General features: G+C 33.5%; 2 protein-coding genes and 1 pseudogene across 3 annotated transcripts; all 3 read left to right on the top strand.

Moving 5' to 3' along the window:
* Positions 1 to 188: 188 nt before the first annotated feature.
* Positions 189 to 5,989, top strand: LOC110646353 (transcription initiation factor TFIID subunit 6-like; annotated as a pseudogene).
* A 5,900-nt stretch (positions 5,990 to 11,889) lies between these two features.
* On the top strand, positions 11,890 to 16,802 carry LOC110646370 (serine/threonine-protein phosphatase PP-X isozyme 2). 2 transcript variants are annotated; one of them, XM_021799791.2, is made up of 8 exons: positions 11,890 to 12,147; positions 13,298 to 13,450; positions 14,269 to 14,331; positions 14,416 to 14,501; positions 15,253 to 15,328; positions 15,407 to 15,675; positions 15,747 to 15,825; positions 16,271 to 16,802. In XM_021799791.2, the coding sequence occupies exons 1-8, from the start codon at positions 11,917 to 11,919 to the stop codon at positions 16,319 to 16,321; spliced, it is 1,008 nt and encodes a 335-aa protein (XP_021655483.1). In that variant the 5' UTR covers positions 11,890 to 11,916; the 3' UTR covers positions 16,322 to 16,802. The 2 variants fall into 2 exon arrangements, with proteins under 2 accessions (XP_021655483.1, XP_057993285.1); XM_058137302.1 differs by lacking the exon at positions 11,890 to 12,147 and adding an exon at positions 12,160 to 12,651.
* A 1,520-nt stretch (positions 16,803 to 18,322) lies between these two features.
* On the top strand, positions 18,323 to 22,440 carry LOC110646347 (putative BPI/LBP family protein At1g04970). Its single transcript, XM_058137301.1, has 6 exons — positions 18,323 to 18,874; positions 19,953 to 20,092; positions 20,461 to 20,812; positions 21,106 to 21,354; positions 21,445 to 21,570; positions 21,985 to 22,440. Exons 1-6 carry the CDS (start codon positions 18,452 to 18,454, stop codon positions 22,147 to 22,149), a joined length of 1,455 nt encoding a protein of 484 aa, XP_057993284.1. The 5' UTR covers positions 18,323 to 18,451; the 3' UTR covers positions 22,150 to 22,440.
* The last annotated feature ends 1,199 nt before the right edge of the window (positions 22,441 to 23,639 follow it).

Below are 23,639 nucleotides of genomic sequence, written 5' to 3'. Positions count from 1 at the left end.
AACTGCCATCGGTAGGCATTAGGTGCTTTTTGCTTTCCCGTTTACAATCCATCGCCTCGCCGGTACCAAGCGTGCATCATTTTACGGTTGCCCTAATTTGGGATTCAGACTTTTACCCTCTAATTTCAAAGTTAGCTCCTTTTTTTGAGAATTTCTTTGCAATCAACCGATGAATATGTGTAAGAACAATGTCAGCACCTGAGCGTTTTTTTTTTTTTTTTGCCTTTTATCTGTTCTCTGTTCCTTTCGGTCTACGTGAACCAGAATTGAAAATGAGTATAACGCCAAAGGAAACAATCGAGGTGATTGCACAGAGCATTGGAATCACCAATTTGTTCCCTGAGGTTGCTCTCGCTCTAGCTCCCGATGTCGAGTACCGAGTTCGCGAGATCAGGTAGGTGCTGTTTCTCTCATTTTTTTTTTCTATGATTCGTTTATTGTCAGTTTTCTGCTATGAAGCTGTTTCCTGAGTTTGGACACTAAAATATTGGATTCTGGTTTCTGAAGGAGGCTATTAAGTGCATGCGCCACTCAAGGAGAACTACTTTGACTGCAGAAGATGTCGATAGTGCTCTTTGCTTGAGAAATGTCGATGTTAGTTATGCGATTTTAATTTCCGCTTTTCAGTCTGGTTTTCTTTTTACGATTCCTGTCTTCTTACTGCTGCTACTGCAGCCAGTCTATGGCTTTGCTTCTGGAGATCCGCTGCGTTTTAAGAGAGTTGCGGGACATAAAGATCTATACTATATTGATGACAAGAATGTTGAGTTTAAAGATGTAAGGAAGTTGCTATTTTTAATTGTGGGTGACTGAAAACTGGTGATAGGGAAGGAGTTAGTTTGGGCTAGGGGGGGGGGGGGTGGTGGGGGTGTTGTTGTGTGTGTAGTGCCCCATTCACGGAGATGATGGGGAATGTGAGTAGTATGTCAGTCATGAGATTAAAGTCGGATTGTTGAAGTGGGCACGTGTCATGGGAGTTTATGTTATCGCAAAATTCTGAAGGAGTCGTATGCGTCTATGATAAGATAAGAGTTATAGAGATGAGAATATTAAGGTGGATGAGTGGTCATGCTAGACTAGATAAAGTCAGTAATGAGAGTATCAGAGAAAAGGTAGGTAGGTAGGAGGTGTCACCAATTGGAGATTGAGGTGGTTTAGTCATGTGAAGCGTAGACATATAGAGGCTTCAGTTAGACAAGTAGAGCACTTTAGGTTAGAGAATAGAAAGAAAAAAAAAGGATAGACTTAAATTGACTTGGAGGAGAGTAGTATAACATGACCTAGAAGTATTATAAATTTCTGAGATTTAACTCAAAATTGTTTAAAGTGGATAAAGCGAATCCATATAGTCGACCTCAAATTTTTGAGATAAAAGCTTAGTTGAGTTGAGTACTAATTCAGTCTTCATATGCTCTAGAGTACAAAGATTCAGTATTGGTGATTGCATGTGCAATTTCTGAATAGTTAATTGACTACATGTGCATTTTCCTAATTTTAATTGGATGTAGTTCAGACTTCAGATTGTCTATGTTCGATAGTCCATATGGTTACACCCTTGTCCTATTAAATAATGGTTACATTTAAATATCAGCTACTATTAACCTTCATGGTGAGTTTTAATTTGCCTAGATAAAAAATTCAGGTTTGAAAATTTGTACTGGTCTTCTGCTTTGTTTGCAGCTTCCTCTGATGGTAAAAGTGTCTGAATACAAGGAAGATGGTCTTCCCCTGTTGATGTTAAATTACCTGTCAAGCATGCATTGTCAAGGGAACTTCAGGTAAATTCTTTGTAGCTTGTTTAATGTGTTCTCAACCCTGCTATCCACACTTCTAAGGAACACTTGAACATCAAGAGCATTTTATGGTTTATGTGCAGCTCTACTTTGACAAAATCACAGTGCTTACCATGAGGACTGATTCTATACTCTTCAAACAAGCTTTAGTTAGCTTGGCAACAGAGTCTGGTCTCCATCCCTTACTTCCTTATTTCACATACTTGATTGCTGATGAGGTGGCTTTGGAGGATTTGCCTCATTTTATTACTTTGGTGAAGGTGAATTTTTTTTTTCTCTTATGTTTTTTATCTCATATTCTTTTCACTTTGTTCTCAGGTCACACAAAATTTGAATAATTTTTCTGTCCTGTTTGCTTTGATGCGTGTTGCCCAAAGTCTTCTTCAAAATCCACACATACACATAGAACCTTATGTAAGTTATTGTCAGCTTATTAAATTTGTATTTAATAAAGTGTCAGAAGATTTTATATCTTATTGTTGTAATATATTCTGATCTGTGGTTCATATGCCTTTCACTTACTGTCAATGCTGTTTAACACTTCAGTTGGTTGAGAATTTCCTAAACTGGTATGCTACAGTTAAAGGGCATGTTTTTGGATCTAATATTTTTTCTCTCTTTTTTGTCAGCCAATTGATGCCAGCTATTATCACCTGCCTAGTTGCTAAAAGGTTGGGAAATAGATTTTCTGACATCATTGGGAGCTTAGAAACTTCACAGCAGGCCTGGTTGCTTCAACATGCAAAAGGCAAGGATTTTGTTCCTTTTTTGTTGAATATGCAGAAAAATCAAGGATAGAAACATTCATTCATAATTGAAAATTTTCCAATGAAAATGAATAAATGGTAATTAGAGGTAAGATTCTCAAACCATGGCATTGATGTGAAATAATTCAGTATGCAGTTATAAGATAAAGGTTGAATTTCTGGCATTATATAATTCGGAGTTCAATTTTGCAGAAGCTTGCTGTGAACTTTTCCCTTTAGCTTAGCCACATTTGATTTGGGCTTGGAATGGACTGTTCTAACCCGGAACTGAATTGGCCTTGAACTGGTCCAGTCCAGTTTCAAGTCAAAACAAGGTTTTTTTCCTCTTAAAAAAATTTAAAAAAAATGAAAAGAAAAAATCCAACCGTTAAGTTTGATCAAAACCGGACTGAATCGAGAATTAGTTCGGATCTGCGGATTGAACAGGCAGCCAGGCCTATTTTTCCCATGTGTGCTGCGGTAATTACTGTGTTCTGCACCAGTATGCATACAACACAAGAGATATACTTGCTTGTATAGGCATTATAAATTATATGGTAAATTACTTTTTCATCCTTGTATTTTGTCATAATTAACATTTGGATCCCTATATTTTGAAAAGTACATGAAAATGTTCATAAATTTGGTTTTGTCATACACTTTTATATCTTCATCCATTTTTGTCAATGTAGTCGTTAGTCATGGACTCAAAGGTGATCAATGAGGAGCTAGGTGTTAATAATAATAAAAACTCATGGATGAAAGTGTTCATAATGGTAAAACTCAAGACGAAATAATAATTTATTCTGAGTGGTATTAAGGTATGTTCACTATTTATTAATGGTAAAAGTTAAGAGAAATGAATGGAGAATTAAAGTGCATGATAGAATCAAAATATAGGGATGTTTTCATCTACTTTTTGAAATATAGGGACTCAAATATTAATTACAGCATAATATAGGGATGAAGAAGTAATTTACTCTAAATTATAATAAATATGATGATGTTAACTAGTGTGTGTTTATCTTAGATCCAGTCATGGTCTGATTCGGATTAGGAATTGGACCGGTCCAACTGGAATCAAAATTGGAGCGAAATCAGTCAAAATTGGATTGACGAAAACCAGTCTTAAACTGGATCAGAACAGATTGTTCATCTTTTTTTTTTTCATTTTTAAAAAATAAAAAGTTTTGAAGACAAATTTCAAGTGTTGGATTTGATCAAAATCAGAATCAAATTGGAATTGAATTGAAACAGAACCGGAATCGAGGGGGACCTTGCTGTCTGGAACCGGCCTGGTCATAGATTATGTCACATCTGATTCTATTATGTTTGAGAATTTGAAATACCAAGTCTCTTTACTCTGCCTTTTTTATCCACCAATACTGTATGTAGTATTTACCAGTTGTTATGTTGCAGAATTGGGCATGTTTACCACAATCTCCAGCCACGTGTCACAAGTACTCTACTCCATGCATTCTTGGACCCAACAAAATCATTGCCTCAACACTATGGTGCAGTACAAGGATTAGCAGCTTTAGGACCCAATGTGGTATTCCTCTGTCAATGTCTTACAAGAAAAGAAAAAAAGTTACCATATCTACATATATATTAGAGGGTAGGGGGTGATCACAGTTTTGGTACTTTAAGATGTTATGTTATTATAAATTCATTTCGCAAGGAACAAGGATGGATAATTCATTCATTGCATATTTTTTAGGAGTTCTCAACTCTCTATGAGGAAAGAGAAAATAAAAAGTTGCAAAAAATATAAGAAATTATTTTGCAGTGAAATTAATTTACCTTCAATAAACTATTACATTTTTCTGGATCTTTTTTTTTTCCTATTCACTTTCCTGTCTTGTAAGCAAATGTATTAAATTGCGGTTTGTGCTCAGCTGAGTGATTTTGGGTTTGTTTTTCAATTTTTACTCACTTAATTCCTACAAACTTTCTGTAATCTGGTTTTCAGAGATTTTTGATGATTTTTTATTTTGCCCAGGTTTGTCTTCTTATACTGCCAAATCTAGAGCCATATTTACTGCTTCTTGAACCAGAAATGCTTCTTGAGAAGCAAAAGAATGAGATAAAGGGGCATGAAGCTTGGTGCATTTATGGGGCCTTGGTGGTGAGTTCATTTTCAGTATGATGATAAATTCCATTGTGTGATTTGGATTGCTGTTGATATAGCTTTGCCATTAATAACCCAGCCTAAATCATTCAGCGTGCAGCTGGTATATGCTTGTATGATCAGCTCAAAAGGTTACCTGGTATGCTAATGCCACCAACATGAGCTTTCTGGAAGAGCAATGGAAGAGTTATGACTAAAATGCCAAGTATGACTTCCTTTTATTTGCCTTCATCTAATATTATACATAAATACTTGTTATATTCTGTTCAGCTTTTATAAGAATCCACCTTCTGAATCCATGTGAATGTGTGGAGGTGGTCTTCCTGTAGAGTGTAGTCAATGCACGGGTGTGTGCTTGTTCAATATTCTATTAGTGGACACTGGACCTGCCCAAAAGTCTTGAGATCAAGCCTGGTTAAGAGCAACTTACTAAGGGAATAGCCTGTGAAAAGTCAACAATGATCGCTTGCGAATTGTTCCCTTTGTGACAGTGCGCCAGATGATGTTTTAGTAAAAAGATAGTTGCTTAAATCATATGCACTTAGAACATATCTCTTCACATGTATCCTGGATAATTGTTTTTTCCTAGCGAACGTGCGTGAGCTGGTGGTGGGTGTTTGCTAGATATGCCATAAAATTAGAAAGTTTACCTATAAGTTTATCAGAATGCATACTGCTGAATTTCTTTGTGCACATGACTTGGAGAATTTGATTCATGTTCAGCCTTTGGGCCAAAATTCATGTGACTATTCTTCTATTAACTTGGTGACAATTTAGGTGACTTCATTTAGCTTCTTCCAATGGATTCCTGATCCTTTTTATACTTCCATTTCATAGGCGGTCATTGCTTCCAAATAAATAAAGATAAACGAAAAGCAAGCACAGACAACTTGATGCAGCAACCACCACTGCAGAAACTTGCGACAGATGGTGCGACGAGTGTAATGCAGGTGAACTCCACACAAGGGGCAATAGGTGGATACCCTAAGGCTGCTGCGGCTTCTAGCATGGGTATATCATTAATGTCTCATCAGTTGCCTACTGAAAACATATCAGGAAGCGACAGTGGTCTGGTGTTGAAAACGTCTACTATGCTTGCACAGGCATGGAAGGAAGACACAGATGCAGGACATTTACTGGCGTCGCTATGTGAACTTTTTAGTGAAAGTATGTTTGCCTTCATTCCCAAACCGGAGCTATCTTTTTTCTTGTAAATTTAATTGGAGACGTTAACAATTTTCCTCAGGATATCTTTGTAAATTATGGGTAACATCCCTGTGTTTTCTTTATAGATGGCCAATGTAGTTCCCTTGCTCTAATCCATATTTTATTCTGGAAGAAAAAGACTGTAACAGTGAGGTTTGAAGCGGATTCTTATTCTTACACAAGGCGGTACTCCGATATAATAATAATAATAATAAAAAAATTCAATACAAATAAATAGTTTTTTTAATAATCATAAATTAATTAACATTAAAGCGAAGAAATTTTTTGAAAATGAAAGAAAATATAAATTTAAAAAAAAAATAAATAATCAACTGAATATAGACCTTATAAGGTTTTAAATGGTTTAATCTAACATTTAATTAAAATGAGGTGTTAAAAAAATTATTAATACTACACACTTGTTAAAAATTGAAAATATTAGCTTTAATGCCATTAAAATCATATAATTGTGAGATCTTGATTTTGAAACTCAATTGGAGTTAATTATAAAAATAAAAAATAAAAAAATACCATATATAAAATACTATTGAACTGTCAATTACCACATCTATCGGTTTTTCATAATTGTATTTAGGTTTTTGTATTGTTTAAAATTATTTGGTATATTTAAAAAATTAAAAAATATTAATTATTTTTTTAATTTTATTTTTTTTTTGTCTTTATTAAATTTAATAAATACTTATATAAGAAATAATTAGATAAAATAAAGGAAAATATTATTATATTTTTATAAAAATAAAATTATTATATTATTTTTTAATTATTATATAAAATTTAAATGTGAAAAATAAAAATAAATGAAAATAATAATTAATAGCTAAATGAAATATTCACCCATTTAACTTAGGTGGCACAAAGACTGTCACGACCCAACCTATGGGCCGAACAGGCACTAGGACCTGGGCCAGCCTAAAGCCCCCGAGGCTCGTAGTAAGCCTAACTATTCCTTAACCCAACTCTAAGGCCCATTTGGGCTCAATTTCAAGAATTCAACCAGACAGAGTCCGGCCATAAAATAGACCTTTCAACGGAGAGTTTTTAACTCACCCGACCTGTAAACACAATATATAATCAATTGGGGAGCTCAGCTCACCCTCCACATACTCATACAACATAAAAAAATAAATGGGAGCTCAGCTCCCTCATCCAGTCCATCAACATGCATAAAATAATAATAAGTTTACAGGTCCAAAATAACAATATATATTACAGACCCAATTCAAATAAATATTTCTAACACATGCAAAAATTCTAAGAGTTAACAGGTTTATACAAAAATAAATAAACGATCTGCTGAAGGAACGGAAGCGTGAAAAACACAAGTTTATACCATTGAATTCAAAAATTTTCACCTAGGGTCACATGCATCATGTAAGATTTATTTTTAACTATTTGACTTCAATGATAAACAACATATTAAAACTCTTTTAATATGTTTTTGGATCTGTATTTTTCATTTAAGATTTTAAAATTAATCAGATTAATTTAGAACCCTACATTAAATCAAGAATGATTACACTAACCTCTTGATGCACTGTAGCGTATTTGCGCCTTTGAGATTCGTCTTTAGGACACTAAATGTTGTCCCTCTAGCTTGTCCACACCAAGAACACCTATGGCAGCCCTTGAACAGCTTCTAAAGTTTTTTCTATTAATTAGAAATTCAAGTTCTGCCTTTTAAGAGATTAGAGATGTAAACAGGACACAAGAAACAATTTCCAGTATTTTTAATTCAAGAGATTGATGGCTAATCTCTTTGAATTGATGAGAGATGAAGAGGAAGAGAGGGAGAGCTTCAAAATGGCGTGACAAGGGAGAGGAGTGGTTGCTGGTTGTTTTTCTTTTTCATAACAACACTTATATAGCTAGGTTAACACATTAAACCCTTGCCACATGTCACCCTTTGATTAGCTCTAGGTTTAAGTGACCCAATCACATTGTGCCAAGTGTCAAACCTATATTTAATCTTAATTTTAATCATCTTATGTGTAATGCCATGTGTCACCATCTCATGGTGCCACGTGTCACACTGCGAAATGACCAAAATGTCCCTGTGTCTTAATTTTGAGTTCTTAACCCAAAATAATTATTTTTCTTCTTCTAATTTATATCAAATATAAATTAATTAATTAATCTCTATAAATTAATTTCTCATTAATTAAATTCATATTTAAACACTTTAAATATAAATTTAACTTCTACTATACATCCAATAATCTAGATTTGGTTTCAAGTCATGCTAGGGACTTTGCAATTTAATTGCAAACCAAACCTATTTAATTAATCAATTAAACTCTTTAATTAATTAATTAAATCATATTTAAATAGGTGATTACTTGTGTATGTGTGTGACTTACTAGGCTCATCACTAATTGGCAATGAGACATGATATCAACTCTTAATATCATCAGAACTCTTTCTTACCATAATTGATTTCCCTAAATCATTTTATGTACCTCATAGACCATGGTTAATACCTAGCATAGCATGCCATGGACACCAAATTAGTAATAAGGTTTACCTTAAATGAACCTATAATCATATGTTACCATGCACTAAAATCTCTCTGTTACAAAATCCCAACTCAAGCCGGAGTCATGGTTCATGTCAAACTCCATTTGCTATGAATATTATGTTCTCTTTTAATTCCAGTTCTTGATTAAAAAGATTTTCTCATCAGAAACTCTTTTCTGATTAAATCTATCTGTCCTGGCTAGGAACTTAAAACATCAAGAACAATTAAATGAACATAGGATTTTATCTCTATTTAATTAGAGGAACAGATTCCATCTTGATCAACATCTACCTCCATATATAACTAGTAGGAGCCAACACATGCCCATATACTCATACACAGTACAAGTATGAAAGCAGTATCAAACTCAAACTACCCATATACAAGATAACTGTGCTATCTCAGGTCTAAAGATTATATACACTGATATGATTTATGACAAAACATTGACAAGAGTAAACTCCATGTGCTTGTCATAAGTATCACTGGTTCGGCCTACTAATCATTTATAAGTACCTATCATGTTTGTCATATGGCATGAGACTCACCATTCAATCTTATTTATATCTCATATAAATAACTTGGGAACAAACATGAATACAATCTTTCTGGATAAGTCATATCCTTATTATGAAGTATCTTCGATTGTGAACCTATTTATGATACTTTGTGCTAGAAATAATGTCACTCATATTCTTAACAACTTAAGAATAATATTTCTTAATAAAAATATGTACAAGATACATACTAAATGATATGCTCTAAGGCATACTACTAACATCTGCGAGAGAGAAAAGCAGGTTAACCTAAAAAAATATCCTCCTGTGGGCTGAAAAAATATTGAACAGGAGTGAACGTTCGACTCAGGGAGTAAAATATCAATTTTAACCATAATCTCTATAACTATCTAAAGCTAATGCACCCTATAGAGTGAAATGCAATATCAGCAATAATTTCACATCATAACAGCAAAAAGGTAATTTGGAGCACTCACACACCCGATAATGTCAAACAATACATATATGCGAGCTGATCCCCTATACAGCTCTCTTAATCCAACCTGTGCCAGCGAAGAACTCAGCTCGGACTTCCACTTAATAACCAAATCGGGGTCCCAGCGAAGAACTCAAGCCGTGTCTACCCCGAAGGACCGGGTCTCAGCAAAGATCTCAAGCCGTGTCTAGCCGTCCTATCCATAGTCAACACCACATCACACGTACACCAACGCACGCATACTGCTCAAAATTACCACAACAACATTCATGGCACTTTAACAGTTATGAATGCAACATAAAACGTGCCTAGAGTTTAACTACATAGATACATACATATAAGTGATGCATGAGCATGCTTAAACATATAATAATATCGAAATTACAATTAAAATTAATATTTTACTCACAGACTTGACAGCAATTACTGTGGCGGCTGGGTGGAAGAAGAAGGCTATCTCGGCTCACCTGATAATTTTATTACAATCATTTAATAAATTTGACTTAATACAAACTAAGAAAAGACCAAATACGTCCAAAGTCGTGCCGAAAATCCGGCAGAGTCTCCCCTATACTTAGGACCTACCCAACCTGCAAAAGGGCTCAAAATGCACTTCTATATTCACCAACCATACACCCACAACTCAATCATATCACAGCCCCTTCTAGGCCCATCCAAATAGTCATCAATGACAATATGTAAATTTACAGTTTAGTCATTATAATTAATCATTTTTGTAAAATTTGCCCAAATAAAGTCTAAAAATTCTAAAACTTTGTCCCGCTGTCCTTAGCAATATTATTAAGCTATTGCAAAAAGAATAATAATTTTCTGAGCTACCACAAATATTTTATGAATTTTTAATCCTATTTAAGTACTAGAAAATTACGAAAAAGTAAGGTTCGGGTTTACCTATGCCGATTCTGACTTCGGAGACGCGCTCGGGACATCTGACAATGGTGAGGTAGCCAAAACCTTGATCCAATTCGGAGACTTTTTTGGTAGTCGGTCTGTCTGGCCGAAAATTTACAGACCCGGACAACTGTCGAATTTCCGTGAATTGAAGACGAAGCCCACAACATGGGGGTTAGTACATAAATTTTACGAAATTTTTTAAGCTCATTTAATGCTCGAAAAAACACTACGAAATTCCGTAGGACCCACCGAAAAACGGTGTCGGAAAAATTTGAAATTTATATCGCCGCGAAGCTCTCGACGAGTGGAGCGCTCTGGTACTCTCGGTTTTCTCGTAGGGTTCATGGTTTGCGAGAAATCTAGCCCAAAAGTCAAAATGGGCTAAAACTTCACGGACAAAAATTGGACAAACCACTCAATGGATTTCGGTGTTCTTGGTGTCTATGGAAAGCTCTCGACGAGTAGATGAGTTTAGACACAAGACCAGACCCAATCGTTGGCCGGATCGGCCGGATTTCGGCCGGGAAGATGAAGTGTCGCGCGCTGCGTGTCGCGTCGCTTCGTGCGACGTTTGCCGGTGTTCCAGGCAGCGGCCGGCGAGCTGGGGTGGCTGGGGAGGCGCGCCGGCGAGCTGGGGTGGCTGGGGAGGCCGTTGGCCGGCGAGGAGAGGGAGGATGAGAGAGAAAACGGGAGAGAGAGAGAGGAAGGAGAACACGCGCGAGAAGAGGAGAAGAAGAAGAAAAGGAGCTGGCCCGATTCGGTCGGTCTGATCCGGTCCGGTTCGATTCGGCCTATTCGATTCAGGATACAAAACTTTGAATTTTTTTTTACTCTGTCTTGGGACCGAAAATGAGGTCCAAAAATTCCAAAAAAATTTCAAAAAACTCAGAAAAATTTATAGACTCCAAATATATTTTTAGTTTTGCCACGTGATCTTTAAATTAATTTTTAAAAATCATCAAAATTTATATTTTTGAAAAATCGAATCCGATTTCTAAAATCTGAAAAAAATTCAAATAATTTCATAAAATTCAAATAAAATAAAATATCAATATTTACCCAAAAATAATAAATTTAAAAATTAGGGGTGTTACAAATACGTTACAATTGGACTTCCCCATCAATTTTACTTGTTTATCTTACTAAAAATTTGGATGAATATCTTCTTAAAATTAAGTAATATTAACTTAATCAAATTTCCTTATAAAAAGTTTAATCAAATTAAAATTAATGTTGCTAATTAAAAGTTGAAATTTAATGCTATAAATGATCATTTTAGTGATTAACTATGATATTAACCTTTAGATTTGGAATGTTGGGATTTCCCGCGAAGCAATTATGATATATGAAAAGGTTGAGGGTATAATTGCAATTGCAAAAGATCAGATAGAAAACACCTGAAGCAAAACCTATACATCAAAACTCAAAAAAGAAGGGAAAAAAAAGTTGAAAAGGATGTGGGCCAAAAGCTAAAATTGACAAAAATTTTGGAGAATGAATTACAAAATCAGGTAACCAAAATGGCATATTAGCAAGAACCTCTAGGGCCCAAAAAAGGACAAACCAGCGGAGCGGAGGAAAAGCTTTAAACTGCAGATGCAGAGCCAGCCACTGAGATTCAAAGACAGCGATTGCAAAATTAGCAATCCTGCTATTTTTAGGGATTTAGAGGGAAACGAGAGGGAGATGTCTGACCTAGATAGGCAAATAGAGCAGCTAAAGAAATGCGAGCCATTGAAGGAATCGGAAGTGAAGGCTCTTTGCCTCAAAGCCATGGAAATCCTTGTTGAGGAGAGCAACGTCCAACGCGTCGATGCCCCTGTCACTGTTAGTACTTATATTTACAATTTTTTTTTCTTTTTTTTTTCTTGGGAGGAGGGGGCGGCGTATTGGTTTAGTTTGGTTGGTTCTGATTTAGATGAGAGCTTGTTGTGGCTTTTGGCTTTGCAGCTGATTGGTCCAGAAATTTTAGTCTTTGTTGGAGAAATCAATTTGGGGGTGGCCCCTCTCTCTTCTTCTTCTTTGAATAAGCTTTGTCTACTTACCATCTTTATAGGCCTTGAAGAAGGTTGTTTAGATTACTGAGTTCCTTGAAATTATTGAGGTTTGAATGTCTTACTGTGGCATGCTTTTGATTTAGTTAGGCGTTATGTGCCTTTGCTGCTGATCGGCTGGACCTAAAGCGCTTCAGTTCTTCAGTGTGTTTTTAACCCATTTTTGTCTGAATATGGACTATGCCACTTTTAGGGTCGTGACCATTTTTATGGGTTGAGGATTTAAAGCTTTACAGCATTTTTCTGCAGTCCAGTTTCTGCATGTTACAGTGCAGAGGTAAGGCATAAGTAATTCATGGAGAAGATATAAACATATTGTTCAACTAGGGAGCTTCAGGTTAGAATAATGTTTTGGCGTGAGTGTTGCATCAACTGTCCAGGGTGGAATTTTAGACTTCCAGTCAATGGTAAAAATTGGATTAATGACACATCTGGCCTGAATCTAGCACCTATTTGCATAATCCTGGTACTCATGAATAGATTTAATTTTAAATGCACTTTCTTTTACTTTGACTTTCTGAACTGTATAGGTCAATTTTGTTCTATTGACTCTACATAATTCTGGCATGGTGTTGATCCTAACTGCTTCAAAATTTTCAGAGTGGTGCTAATGAAAATTATTTCCTATACTCTTTTTGGATATATATATATATATATATATATATATATATATATATATATATATATATATATATATATATATTACTTGAAGTGATGGCCTGCACTGAATTGAATCCACTTGTTGCTGATCTATTTCGTGCTGCAGTCTTTCCTACCTAATTAAACAGAAAGTGCCAATTTTGATTGGCCTGAGTTCGAATGGAAATATATCCATGTGGAATATTTGTTTAATGTGCTATTGTTGTTTTAAATTTTGGATACCTGTACTATATATTAATATTGATTGCTGTTTATGTGCATAGATATGTGGAGATATCCATGGGCAGTTTTATGACATGAAAGAGCTTTTCAAAGTAGGAGGGGATTGCCCAAAGACTAATTATTTGTTTATTGGAGATTTTGTTGATAGGGGATTTTACTCTGTTGAAACATTTCTGCTTCTACTTGCCCTTAAGGTACTATCCTTAACAATATAAAATTAACTTTTTTCCTCCGTTTGTCTTTTTTGTCTTTCTCCTATTTGTTGTTCAGATTAGGCAAGTTCGGTTGCTTGTTATCTAATTTTAAGCCAAATATTTGTTGACTTGTGCCAGCTTTTTTGTGGTTTTCTAGACAATACACTCTTGTGGATTATAAATATATTTCCAATGCTCTATATATTTAGTTTCTGGACAGAGCATTTACAATCAGATAAATCCATTTGCATCATGATTTTCACTCTCTGCTGTGTATGCCACTGTCTGATGATCACATCTATAATATGATTGACTCAGGAGTTCTTAAGTAATTTGCGTTCAGTCAAGTCATTTGAATCATTTTTTGCAACTGTAGCATATTTCAATATTGTTGTATGTAGCTAGTGGTAGTGTTAAAACATTTTCTCCCCCAATTTTTCTAGGCTTTTTGGAAGTCCTTACAAAGCATCACATAAACTGATAGGATAGGGAAGATATGTAAATGAATGCATTTACTGTGTTCATAGTTGTTGAAGGGGCCCAAGGCACACCAGGCCCTAGAGCCAACGCCTTTGCAGGGATGAGGCAGGAAACTTCACTGACCAGACTACCATTAATTTGCCATGTATATAATCCTGGTTATTGATGTCTTCAATTATTTTGTCTTCTCATTTCTTTTTTCTTCTCCTCACTACTAGTGTTGGTATCCTGTTCATCAAGATATTAATGTCTTCAATCATTTGTTCCTCTTATTTTTCCCTTCTTCTCTTTACTACAACTATTACTACTACTTAATATCGATAATTTGCATTCATCAGGTGAGATATCCAGATCGGATAACCCTCATCAGAGGGAACCATGAGAGCCGTCAGATAACACAGGTTGTTATTATTATTTTTTTAATCTGGTGATCCTGTTAACATTCTATTCATTAAAGGTATTGATCAGTTGTCCTTTCTTTGCAGGTGTACGGATTCTATGATGAGTGCCTACGTAAATATGGCTCTGTGAATGTTTGGAGATATTGCACTGATATATTTGATTACTTAAGGTATGGTACAGAAAATATAGGGCTCTTCTATGTAATCAAGGTTGAATGGTGTCCATATCACAAATAATGATTAGTCTATTGACTCATCCTAGATCTAGTAGATGATCAAATAAATTTCATTCATTTATCCAATCAATATTGATACTTGCAGTCAAGATAGTTGTATATTGGAGCAATCAACAAATGTATTATTTTTCTGGTGGCAAAATTAAGTTCTAGAATTCTATTTTTCTGCCACATCAGATGCTCATTCTTTGTGGCTGGTACTTCTCTGGTGCGTGAAATTGAATTTATGTGGTTGATAAGTTAGATATCTACAGTTTGCATAAGATTGATTTTAGTGTAGCGTATGTTACTTTTTCACATGGTAAGATTTGTTTCATCCAACTGGCAGGTGCCTGATTTTGATTTGCTTATGTGATTTTGTTGGGAATAAATACTAATATTCCTTGTAGGATTCTTAACATGCTTTGTTATCAAGTGAATTTGATAAAAAAATTTCCATTGAGCTGATTCACAATAAGTAGGTACTGCTTACATTATTAGGTGAAACTAAAGATTGCCGCTATTGAGTTACTAGGTTTTAAAGCATTATATGTTCCCTTTTGCAATATCATGGCAAATGCCAATAAGGAAATCTAATATTTACTCAATATGCCTATTATCTTTCTTTCTTTTCTTGTTCCCCATGCCTTTTGAGTTTCTTCTGACAGATCTAGCCACTTCTAAATTTAGTGATGGTTTATTACAGTTTGTCAGCTCTCATTGAGAACCGGATTTTTAGTGTTCATGGTGGTCTGTCTCCTGCCATATCAACATTGGATCAGGTTAAGAATCCATTCTAATTACCCACTTATTTTTGTGAAGTTATACATAGGAAATTACTATTGAGATCCTTTTGCCAGATCCGAACAATTGATAGAAAACAAGAAGTACCTCATGATGGTGCCATGTGTGATCTTCTCTGGTCAGATCCTGAAGATATTGTGGATGGTTGGGGTTTGAGTCCACGTGGTGCTGGTTTTCTATTTGGTGGCAGTGTGGTCATGTCTTTCAACCACTCAAACAATATTGACTATATATGCCGTGCTCATCAGTTGGTAATGGAAGGATACAAATGGATGTTCAACAACCAAATAGTTACAGTCTGGTCAGCTCCGAACTACTGTTACAGGTAAGTCAGTGCTAAAATTCACCCCATGCATTTGTTCCACACTAATGGTTTTTCTGTTGGATTTGCTGCAGATGTGGTAACGTGGCTGCAATCTTGGAGTTGGATGAGAACCTTAACAAGCGGTTTCGTGTTTTTGATGCAGCTCCACAGGTTTGTACATGTAATCCTTTAGAATATATTTCCAAATTAAAAAGAAAAATGTTCATGGCATTTGATCATTCTGAGTATCAGCAATGGCAGCATGAAGTTTTATTCACAGTGGCTGTTATTCCAGGCATACAATGTTTATTTAATGCACAATATCATTTTATAAACAAGTACCTATATGGTATGCTGTATTTCTGAAAATAGTAGGATGTAATAGTATGATTTTAATCATATGGATTCTCTGTCTCCATCCATGTGATCTCTGTATTAACCGTCATAACTACAAAAAGTAATCATATGCTTCTCTGAGGGACCACTGAATGTGTGTGGAAATGTAGATTTAATATATGGAGTGGCCTTTTCTGTCTTGTTACTAATCCTCCAATACACTTGTGTGTACGTGTGATACATATATTTATATTCCGCTAAAAAGTACAATTGAATGCAGGAATCAAGAGGCACACCTGCCAAAAAACCTGCACCTGATTATTTCTTATGATACAATTGGCAAAGCCTTTTATTATTAGATACAAGTGAATCGATGACACAGTAACCTTGTGAAGAAAACCCAGAGCAAAACCAGAAGAGCTAAATGGGAGGTTGCCCAGTAACTGGAAAAACTCGTACTTTCTGGTTTTTTTTTTTCTTTTTATACATTTGGATTATTGGGATTTGCTTTCTTGTATTCCAACTTCCACCACCATTGATTGGTGTCCGTGTAATAGTATTGTATATCATGCATTGTGTGAGTGAACCCTGGAAGTATAAATTTCGACCCAAAAAAAAAAAGGGAATATAAGACATCTATCCTTCCTCCACTTGGGTGGAGATATAGATCTTGTTGGAGATTGATTCGTTTTATTTTCGTGGAAAAGATTAGGTTTGTGACAATGAAGGGTGATGCAAGAGGTATAAGCTCTCAAATTTGTTGCGTTTGCCCTTTTGGAGAATAAAAGTTACGAGTCTCTTACTAGGTTTTACCAGTGGTATCATGCTGTTGTTAACAAGATGACAAGATTGAAGTCCTGTTTCATTTCCAAATATTTATAATTTCCAAATATTTATAAGGTGGTTTTTTTATATAAATGAATTTTATAAAATTTTATGAAATTTATTTGACTCTTTAAAATTTTAGTGTTTGATTTAAATAAAAGTTTATTTAAAATTTTTAATAATCAATTTCATAAAATTTATTATAATTAAATTAAATTTAATTAAAATTTATATAATTTATAAATGAATTTTAGATTTTATATATATTTTAAGTGATAAAATTATTTTTTTATTATGTATTATTTTATTTTATTTAAATTTTATTTAAAATAAATTTTATATTCAATATAAAGATATTAAAAAAATTATTTATAAATAAATTTTATAATGAAATTTATTGACAAATAAAATAAATTTTATGAAGAATCGAATCAAATAGGTCGAAGATTTCTGTACGATGATTTCTACCGCGATGAAGCGCTGATTTCTCGCATGACTTTAAATCTGAGATGGGAAAATACATCCTTGCTCTCTCTCCCTCCATGAAAAAGGAGCTGTCCTTGTCTACTGTTGAAATGTCCCTGTTTTCAATAGGGAATGATGGCTTATTGGCTCTGAATGCCAAGCTTTCTCCTATTCCTTAAAACGCAGACAATTCCCAATTCAACCATTGTCTCCATTCCACGAACTTTAAACACTAAATTCCAAGTATTGCCTTTCAAGCTCCTACCAAGTTGATCATTCTTTATACCAGGAATAATTTGAAGCTGTTAACTATTCACTAGAGAAACTTTTTCTATTTTTATTTTGGGTAACAAAGGGGAGCGAAATGTAGGTTTGTGCTGTTATTCAATAAAAATTATAGCCTAATTGGTAAAGCAGCATCACTTTCGTATGATGAATATTTATCAGAATTCATCCTCTCATGTAAATGATTTGTTTTAAATTTTCTTTCTTCTGTTAGGTTGTTCATAGATGCTTCCGTTGCTGACGAAGCAAGAATCACGCGCCTTCAAGACATGACACTCTCACGCCTCTCTTTAACTGATGATATTTGTAATGACAGTTACACTTTATTTGAATCAAGCAACAACATGTTATAAAAATTATTAAAATATTTATTATTATTATTTTAAATATATAAATATATTTATTTAAATAAAATATTAATTTAAAAATAATATTATTATAATAATGATTAAAAATAAATTTTATTTTTTAATAATTTTATTAAATATATTTTATAAATATACAATATTTTTATAAGAAAATAAAATTATTAAAATTTTATAAATTATATATAGAAATAAAATGAGAATATAAAAATTTAAACAATTTCCAACATGTAAAATGATAATACAACAAAAAAACCATGATTCAAACGATCTGTTAACACGCGTGGTCTTGTTGTCAGCTCAATTCTCCTAGAAGTCCAAGCCAAGTAGCCAAATTATTTCCCAAAAAAAATAAAAAATAAGTAGCCAACCATAAATCAAAATAATGGACTAAAATCCAAAAGCTCACCTCTTCTTGCACATAACATCCTCCTCCGGTTACTTTCACCAAAAATTCTTTCTTTAAGCTGCTTCTCTCTGCGGTTTTTTATGGTCTATTCTATGATTGTCATATTTCTTACATGGGTTTCTTCTTGAATTTCATGGCACACCCTACTTTCTTCTTAGTTTTGTCACTTCTATTGATTCCTGCAAGTACCCATCTCCAATCCAAAGAACAAGGATATGTATCTGTGCTCTTATCCGATAAAGGTATTGATTTTGCTAAGAATATGCTTATAAAAAAGGCAATATCCTCCATGATTCCACTTCATCTGCCAGACATAAAGAAGTCAGTGAAAATCCCACTTCTTGGCCAAGTCCATATGGTTCTTTCAAACATCACGATTAGTAGTGTCCGTGTTGCCTCTTCATCTGTTGAAACTGGGGAGATGGGTATTGTCCTAGTTGCTTCTGGTGTTACCGCGGATTTAACCATGAATTGGAGGTACTCTTACAAGAGTTGGATAGTTGTGATTTCGGATAGTGGAGATGCCTCAGTTCAGGTGCGTGAGGGCATGGAAGAGTATTTTTTGTTGACTATGATATAGTTGCCAAGAGTTTGGTAAATTTTCTGGTTTGCTTTGACTTGCTCTTCCTGTAATATAGTTGTTTCAATTTTGATTAAGCTAGAGAAGAAAGATACGTGAATATTAAGATTTTCACTTTTGAAAGTTATGCAATCGGGGGAGAATGTTTTCTGTTAGACTTCATTTATGCCAAGGAAGGGATAAACAGTAAGGAGACAAAACGTTAGCAGTGTATGTTGCATAATCCAATGAACTAAAGTCGCTTGCACATTGATTATAACACATTAATTCGTAATTTTGATTATATGCCTCATTATTGTAATTTCCATGATATTCTTTGTTCATAGGAGTTTCTTCATTTTTACCTTTGCTAGGCCATACGTACCCATGTCTTTGAGAGATCCGAGAGTACAGCCTTTCTAGTGGCCTCTTCAACATTCAGTGAAGAGCAGTTGAAGACTTCAAATTGATTATTAATATAATCAATCTAGTCTTTTTTTTTTGTTGGGAGGGTGGGGGGTGTTGGGATGGCAAAGTCTACAATTTATCTTCTTCAATTTGTTTAGGGAAGTATGTGTATTATTAAGGGCTATTACTTCAGGAAATGGAGAAAAGGCTGAAAGCAAAAAGTTAAATATCTTCCTTAATGCACTATTCTGGTGACAAACGTGTCAGTAATTGGAAATTACATATGTATGGGTATTTGTATGCACCATGAGCATAGATTTATAAGTTTGGAGAGTCAGATTAATTGACATAGAATAGAATTATTGGAGCTAGCATCAAAGTCAAAATTTTCTTCTTCTTTAAATTCCTTGCTTTTTCACTATCAGAGAATTAATTGGGAGACCTTCCATGTCAATTAGTGAATGATAGATAATGAAATGGTAATTTTGCTTCTGTTATCATTTTTTACGGGATTTACTTTTAAGGGAAAGGTATTGTGATGTATCATTTATCTTCAGTCTTTTTTTTTTTTTTTATATATATATATACAATCCTCTTCGGTTTTAATCCATAAAACAAAAATTGATGAATTTACTTCTGTGCAAAGGTTAAAGATATGGAAGTTGGGCTTACTTTTACTTTAGAAGAACAAGATGGAAGTCTCAATTTGTCTCTCTTGGACAGTGGATGTTATGTGAAAGATATGTCTATTAAGTTGGATGGTGGAGCATCTTGGCTGTATCAAAGGTAAGCAATCCTCTTACTTAAGCCTTAAGAAACTTTATTTTGTCTCTTTGTTCTAATAATGAGAGTGGTTTCACTTAATATTTTTTGGTGGTCAGATTTTTTCTTTAAATGCATATATTAAAAAAAATTATGTTTCAGAATATGATCCAAATGTAGTTTTTACAACTGTTTATGCTGACAGCTCTATCACGTTCATAAAAATTAGAAGTGTATTGATGTCTAAAGTAAAGGTTAAAGGCTAGGAATTTATCCTCCTATCCAACTTCATGGCATTTTATAAATAAATGAGGCCGTAAAACACTATTACTATGTATGAGTTACTTGGCTGTGTTATATTCTAATTCCAATTTTATCTTTTTATCCTTCAGGGTGGTTGATGCTTTTGAAGGTCCTATAGGGTCTGCAGTTGAAAATGCTATTTCCAAGAAAATCAAAGAAGGGATATTAAAACTTGATTCCCGATTGCAATCACTTCCAAAACAAGTCTCAGTGGATCATGTTTCTGCAATGAATGTTACTTTTGTGGACGACCCTGTGTTGAGTAATTCTTCAGTAGAAATTGATATCAATGGTTTATTCATGGCGAAGGACAATATTTTGATTCCCAACTATTACTATGAAGGATTGCAAGCTTCTGATTCCTCAAACTGTGCAGCTAAGATGGTTGGAATTTCATTACATGAAAATGTATTTAATACTGCTGTGGTAGTATACTTCAATGTAAGTTATTGCATAAAAAGACCATGAACTTTGAGATTATAGCACTAGCACATTTTTTATCCTTTTTATTTTTGAGAAGTTTCTGAAAAAGGTAGTAAAAAGATATATCAAAATAAATGTAAAAAAACAGGTAGACAGTAATTGTTTAGTATTATCTATTTCAGGGGACATAGTTCAAACTCGTATGGATTGGCTGCTGTGCTTACTCATGGAGATGCAAACTTGAATGACATATAATGTTTTTGTGGTTAAGCAGTTAAGCTAATAGTTCTTTGGCTAATTTCTGTGGTCAGGCAGGTTATATGCACTGGATAGTGGATAGATTTCCCAATCAATCCCTCTTAAACACTGCAACATGGAGATTTGTTTATCCTCAACTATACAAGAAGTATCCAAACGATGACATGAATCTGAATGTATCACTAACTTCCCCACCAGTGATAAGAATTGCAGAGAACAACCTTGATGGAACCATATATCTAGATGTGATAGTTAATGTTTTGGATGCTGATGAAGTTATTCCAGTTGCATGTGTGTCATTGGTATGTTTGATTAAATTTATCTATCCCTTGTCACTGTAATTTTCACAAGATACGTTTCATTGCCTTTTAGCCACTAACTTTTGGATACAGGTAATTAGATCTTCATGTTCGCCACAAATTTTAATGAATAAGCTAGCTGGTTTCCTCAAGTTGAAAAGCTTTACAGTTTCTTATAAGTGGAGCAATATTGGGGACCTGCATATGCGTCTACTTCGGGTATGTTCATACTGAATTTTGTGTTGGGTTTGTTGATATGCAACATTTTTATCATTGTTGGAAGTTTGCAGTCATTTAGTCATTTAGAATATATCGTTCTCCATGTTGTCTGTAACATTTGAATCTCATCCACTAAAGCTGGAAGACAATTCAAGTGATGTAGACCTCTGGTTTTGGCTGCTACTTCTGCAGCCATAAATGTGCATTGATGACCCAATTTGCTGGGGATTACTAAACCTTTTAGAATGTGTGTGAATCGTTAACATTTAATCAATTAAGCTTGAAATAGTCTTACCATATGCATGGTAAGAACATGTTACCTACTGGGTGTATCTTTTTTGAACCATCTTGGATAACTATTAAGTGGTAAATCAGTCTATTTAATCTCACAAAGTTTTGTGTGACTATTTGCAGCCAGTAGCTTTTGCAATTCTTAAAACCGTCTTCCTTCCATATGTGAACTCACACCTCCTGAAGGGGTTACCGTTGCCATTTCTTCATGGATTTACACTTAAGAATGCTGAAATCCATTACACAAATTCGAAGATGATGATATGCAGCAACCTTGCCCTCACATAGCAGTACCATATCAATTAGCTGTCAGTTCAGTTCGACTAGATGCTTCAGAGATATATGTACCAAAACTGCATATATTCATACATTGTGTTAGCTGTATATATGCATAGTGGTATAAGTTAAACACTAAAGCAATTCAAATATGTAATGTAGTGAATTGTTGAATTGAAAACAATTCATATTCCTGCTGTATGCATGATTGCTCAGTTGGGCTAAATATATGTTTTAACGTAGTACTTTCTGGACATGACCTGGTTTTATATTATATATAATATAATATTCACATTGGATTTATTTTTTGTCATTGTTTATTGATGATTAAAAAATTTATGAGAAAAATGCTTTCTTATAATTTCATTTAGAAATTAAATAATAATTAATTATTTTAAAAAAAAAAAACTAGAGGCGAAAGATTCCCGCATAATAAGAAATTTTGAAATATAGTATGATGAGAGTTGGAAATTATCTTTTAAAAATTAATGAATTCAATAACCCAACCAAATTTAATAACATGCTACACTAACATGTCAATGTTACATTCAAGATAGGCAAGATTTTAGATTTTTATTTATTAAATGTGAAACTCGGTCCCCTCTCTCTCTCTCTCTATATATATATATATAATAAATTCCATCTAAAAAAAAATTACATTTAATAAATCCAATCAGATTTAATTTGATTAATCTCTTCATATCTTTTAAAAGGACAAATTGACAATTCATTTGGGTGTACTTTTTTTTAATTATTATATATATATTTTTTAGAAAAAATTATTATTTAATTATTATATTATAGTGAGTTAATGATTTGATCTGGTCTCTAAATTATGATTTCGTCAACACTTTCCTTCCTTCACCGATTTTTTTTTTAATTTTCACTTATTTTTAAGTTTTATTATTATAAATACTTTTCATCCATAAATTTTTATTATTATTAATATATTTATTCCTCATTGACCACCTTCTAATTTTTTAACTAATGATTAAATTGATAAAAATATACAAAGAGATCAAATAGTCAATGAAATAAAATGTGAGATATTAAATCATGTATTTTTAAAAAATAAGAGGATGAAACATAATCAAGAAATTACATAATAATTTATACTATTTTTAAGTTATGAAAATAGAATTGCAATTTTTTTTTATTAATAACAATAATTAAATTTTAATTTCAAATTAATTTGGTTAGCTATATAAATCTTTTTCACTGCTTAGTTGTGTTGAGCTATTTACTATGCATCAATATCCAAATTTACAAATCATTTGATGTCATTTTTTTTCTCTATGTTATTTTAAGTTTTTCCTTTTTTTTTTCTTACTACTTACTTAAATTATATATATTGGGTATTATTAATTTTTATTTAATAAATTATTTAAAGTTTTCATGAGTTCTATATTTTTATTAATTTAAAATTAATTTTTTGAAATCTTTTAAAAATAGTAATTTTAATCCTTATATTGTGACTACTAACTAATAAAAATATAATTGAA

This window comes from Hevea brasiliensis, chromosome 15 (assembly GCF_030052815.1).
Source record: "Hevea brasiliensis isolate MT/VB/25A 57/8 chromosome 15, ASM3005281v1, whole genome shotgun sequence".
Taxonomy (NCBI): Eukaryota; Viridiplantae; Streptophyta; class Magnoliopsida; order Malpighiales; family Euphorbiaceae; genus Hevea; species Hevea brasiliensis.
The sequence above is the reverse complement of the archived record's forward strand: the minus strand, read 5'-3'. Positions and strand labels throughout refer to the sequence as shown.

What these genes read in the sequence shown, in the direction of transcription:
- LOC110646347 (XM_058137301.1), top strand. Translation starts at nt 18,452, where the DNA reads ATGGGTTTCTTCTTGAATTTCATGGCACACCCTACTTTCTTCTTAGTT. An exon ending in GTGGAGATGCCTCAGTTCAG is followed by an intron (nt 18,875 to 19,952) that starts GTGCGTGAGGGC and finishes TTCTGTGCAAAG; the next exon opens with GTTAAAGATATGGAAGTTGG. An exon ending in TGCATATGCGTCTACTTCGG is followed by an intron (nt 21,571 to 21,984) that starts GTATGTTCATAC and finishes GACTATTTGCAG; the next exon opens with CCAGTAGCTTTTGCAATTCT.
- LOC110646370 (XM_021799791.2), top strand. Translation starts at nt 11,917, where the DNA reads ATGCAGAGCCAGCCACTGAGATTCAAAGACAGCGATTGCAAAATTAGC. An exon ending in GCGTCGATGCCCCTGTCACT is followed by an intron (nt 12,148 to 13,297) that starts GTTAGTACTTAT and finishes TTATGTGCATAG; the next exon opens with ATATGTGGAGATATCCATGG. An exon ending in TTTTTGATGCAGCTCCACAG is followed by an intron (nt 15,826 to 16,270) that starts GTTTGTACATGT and finishes AATTGAATGCAG; the next exon opens with GAATCAAGAGGCACACCTGC.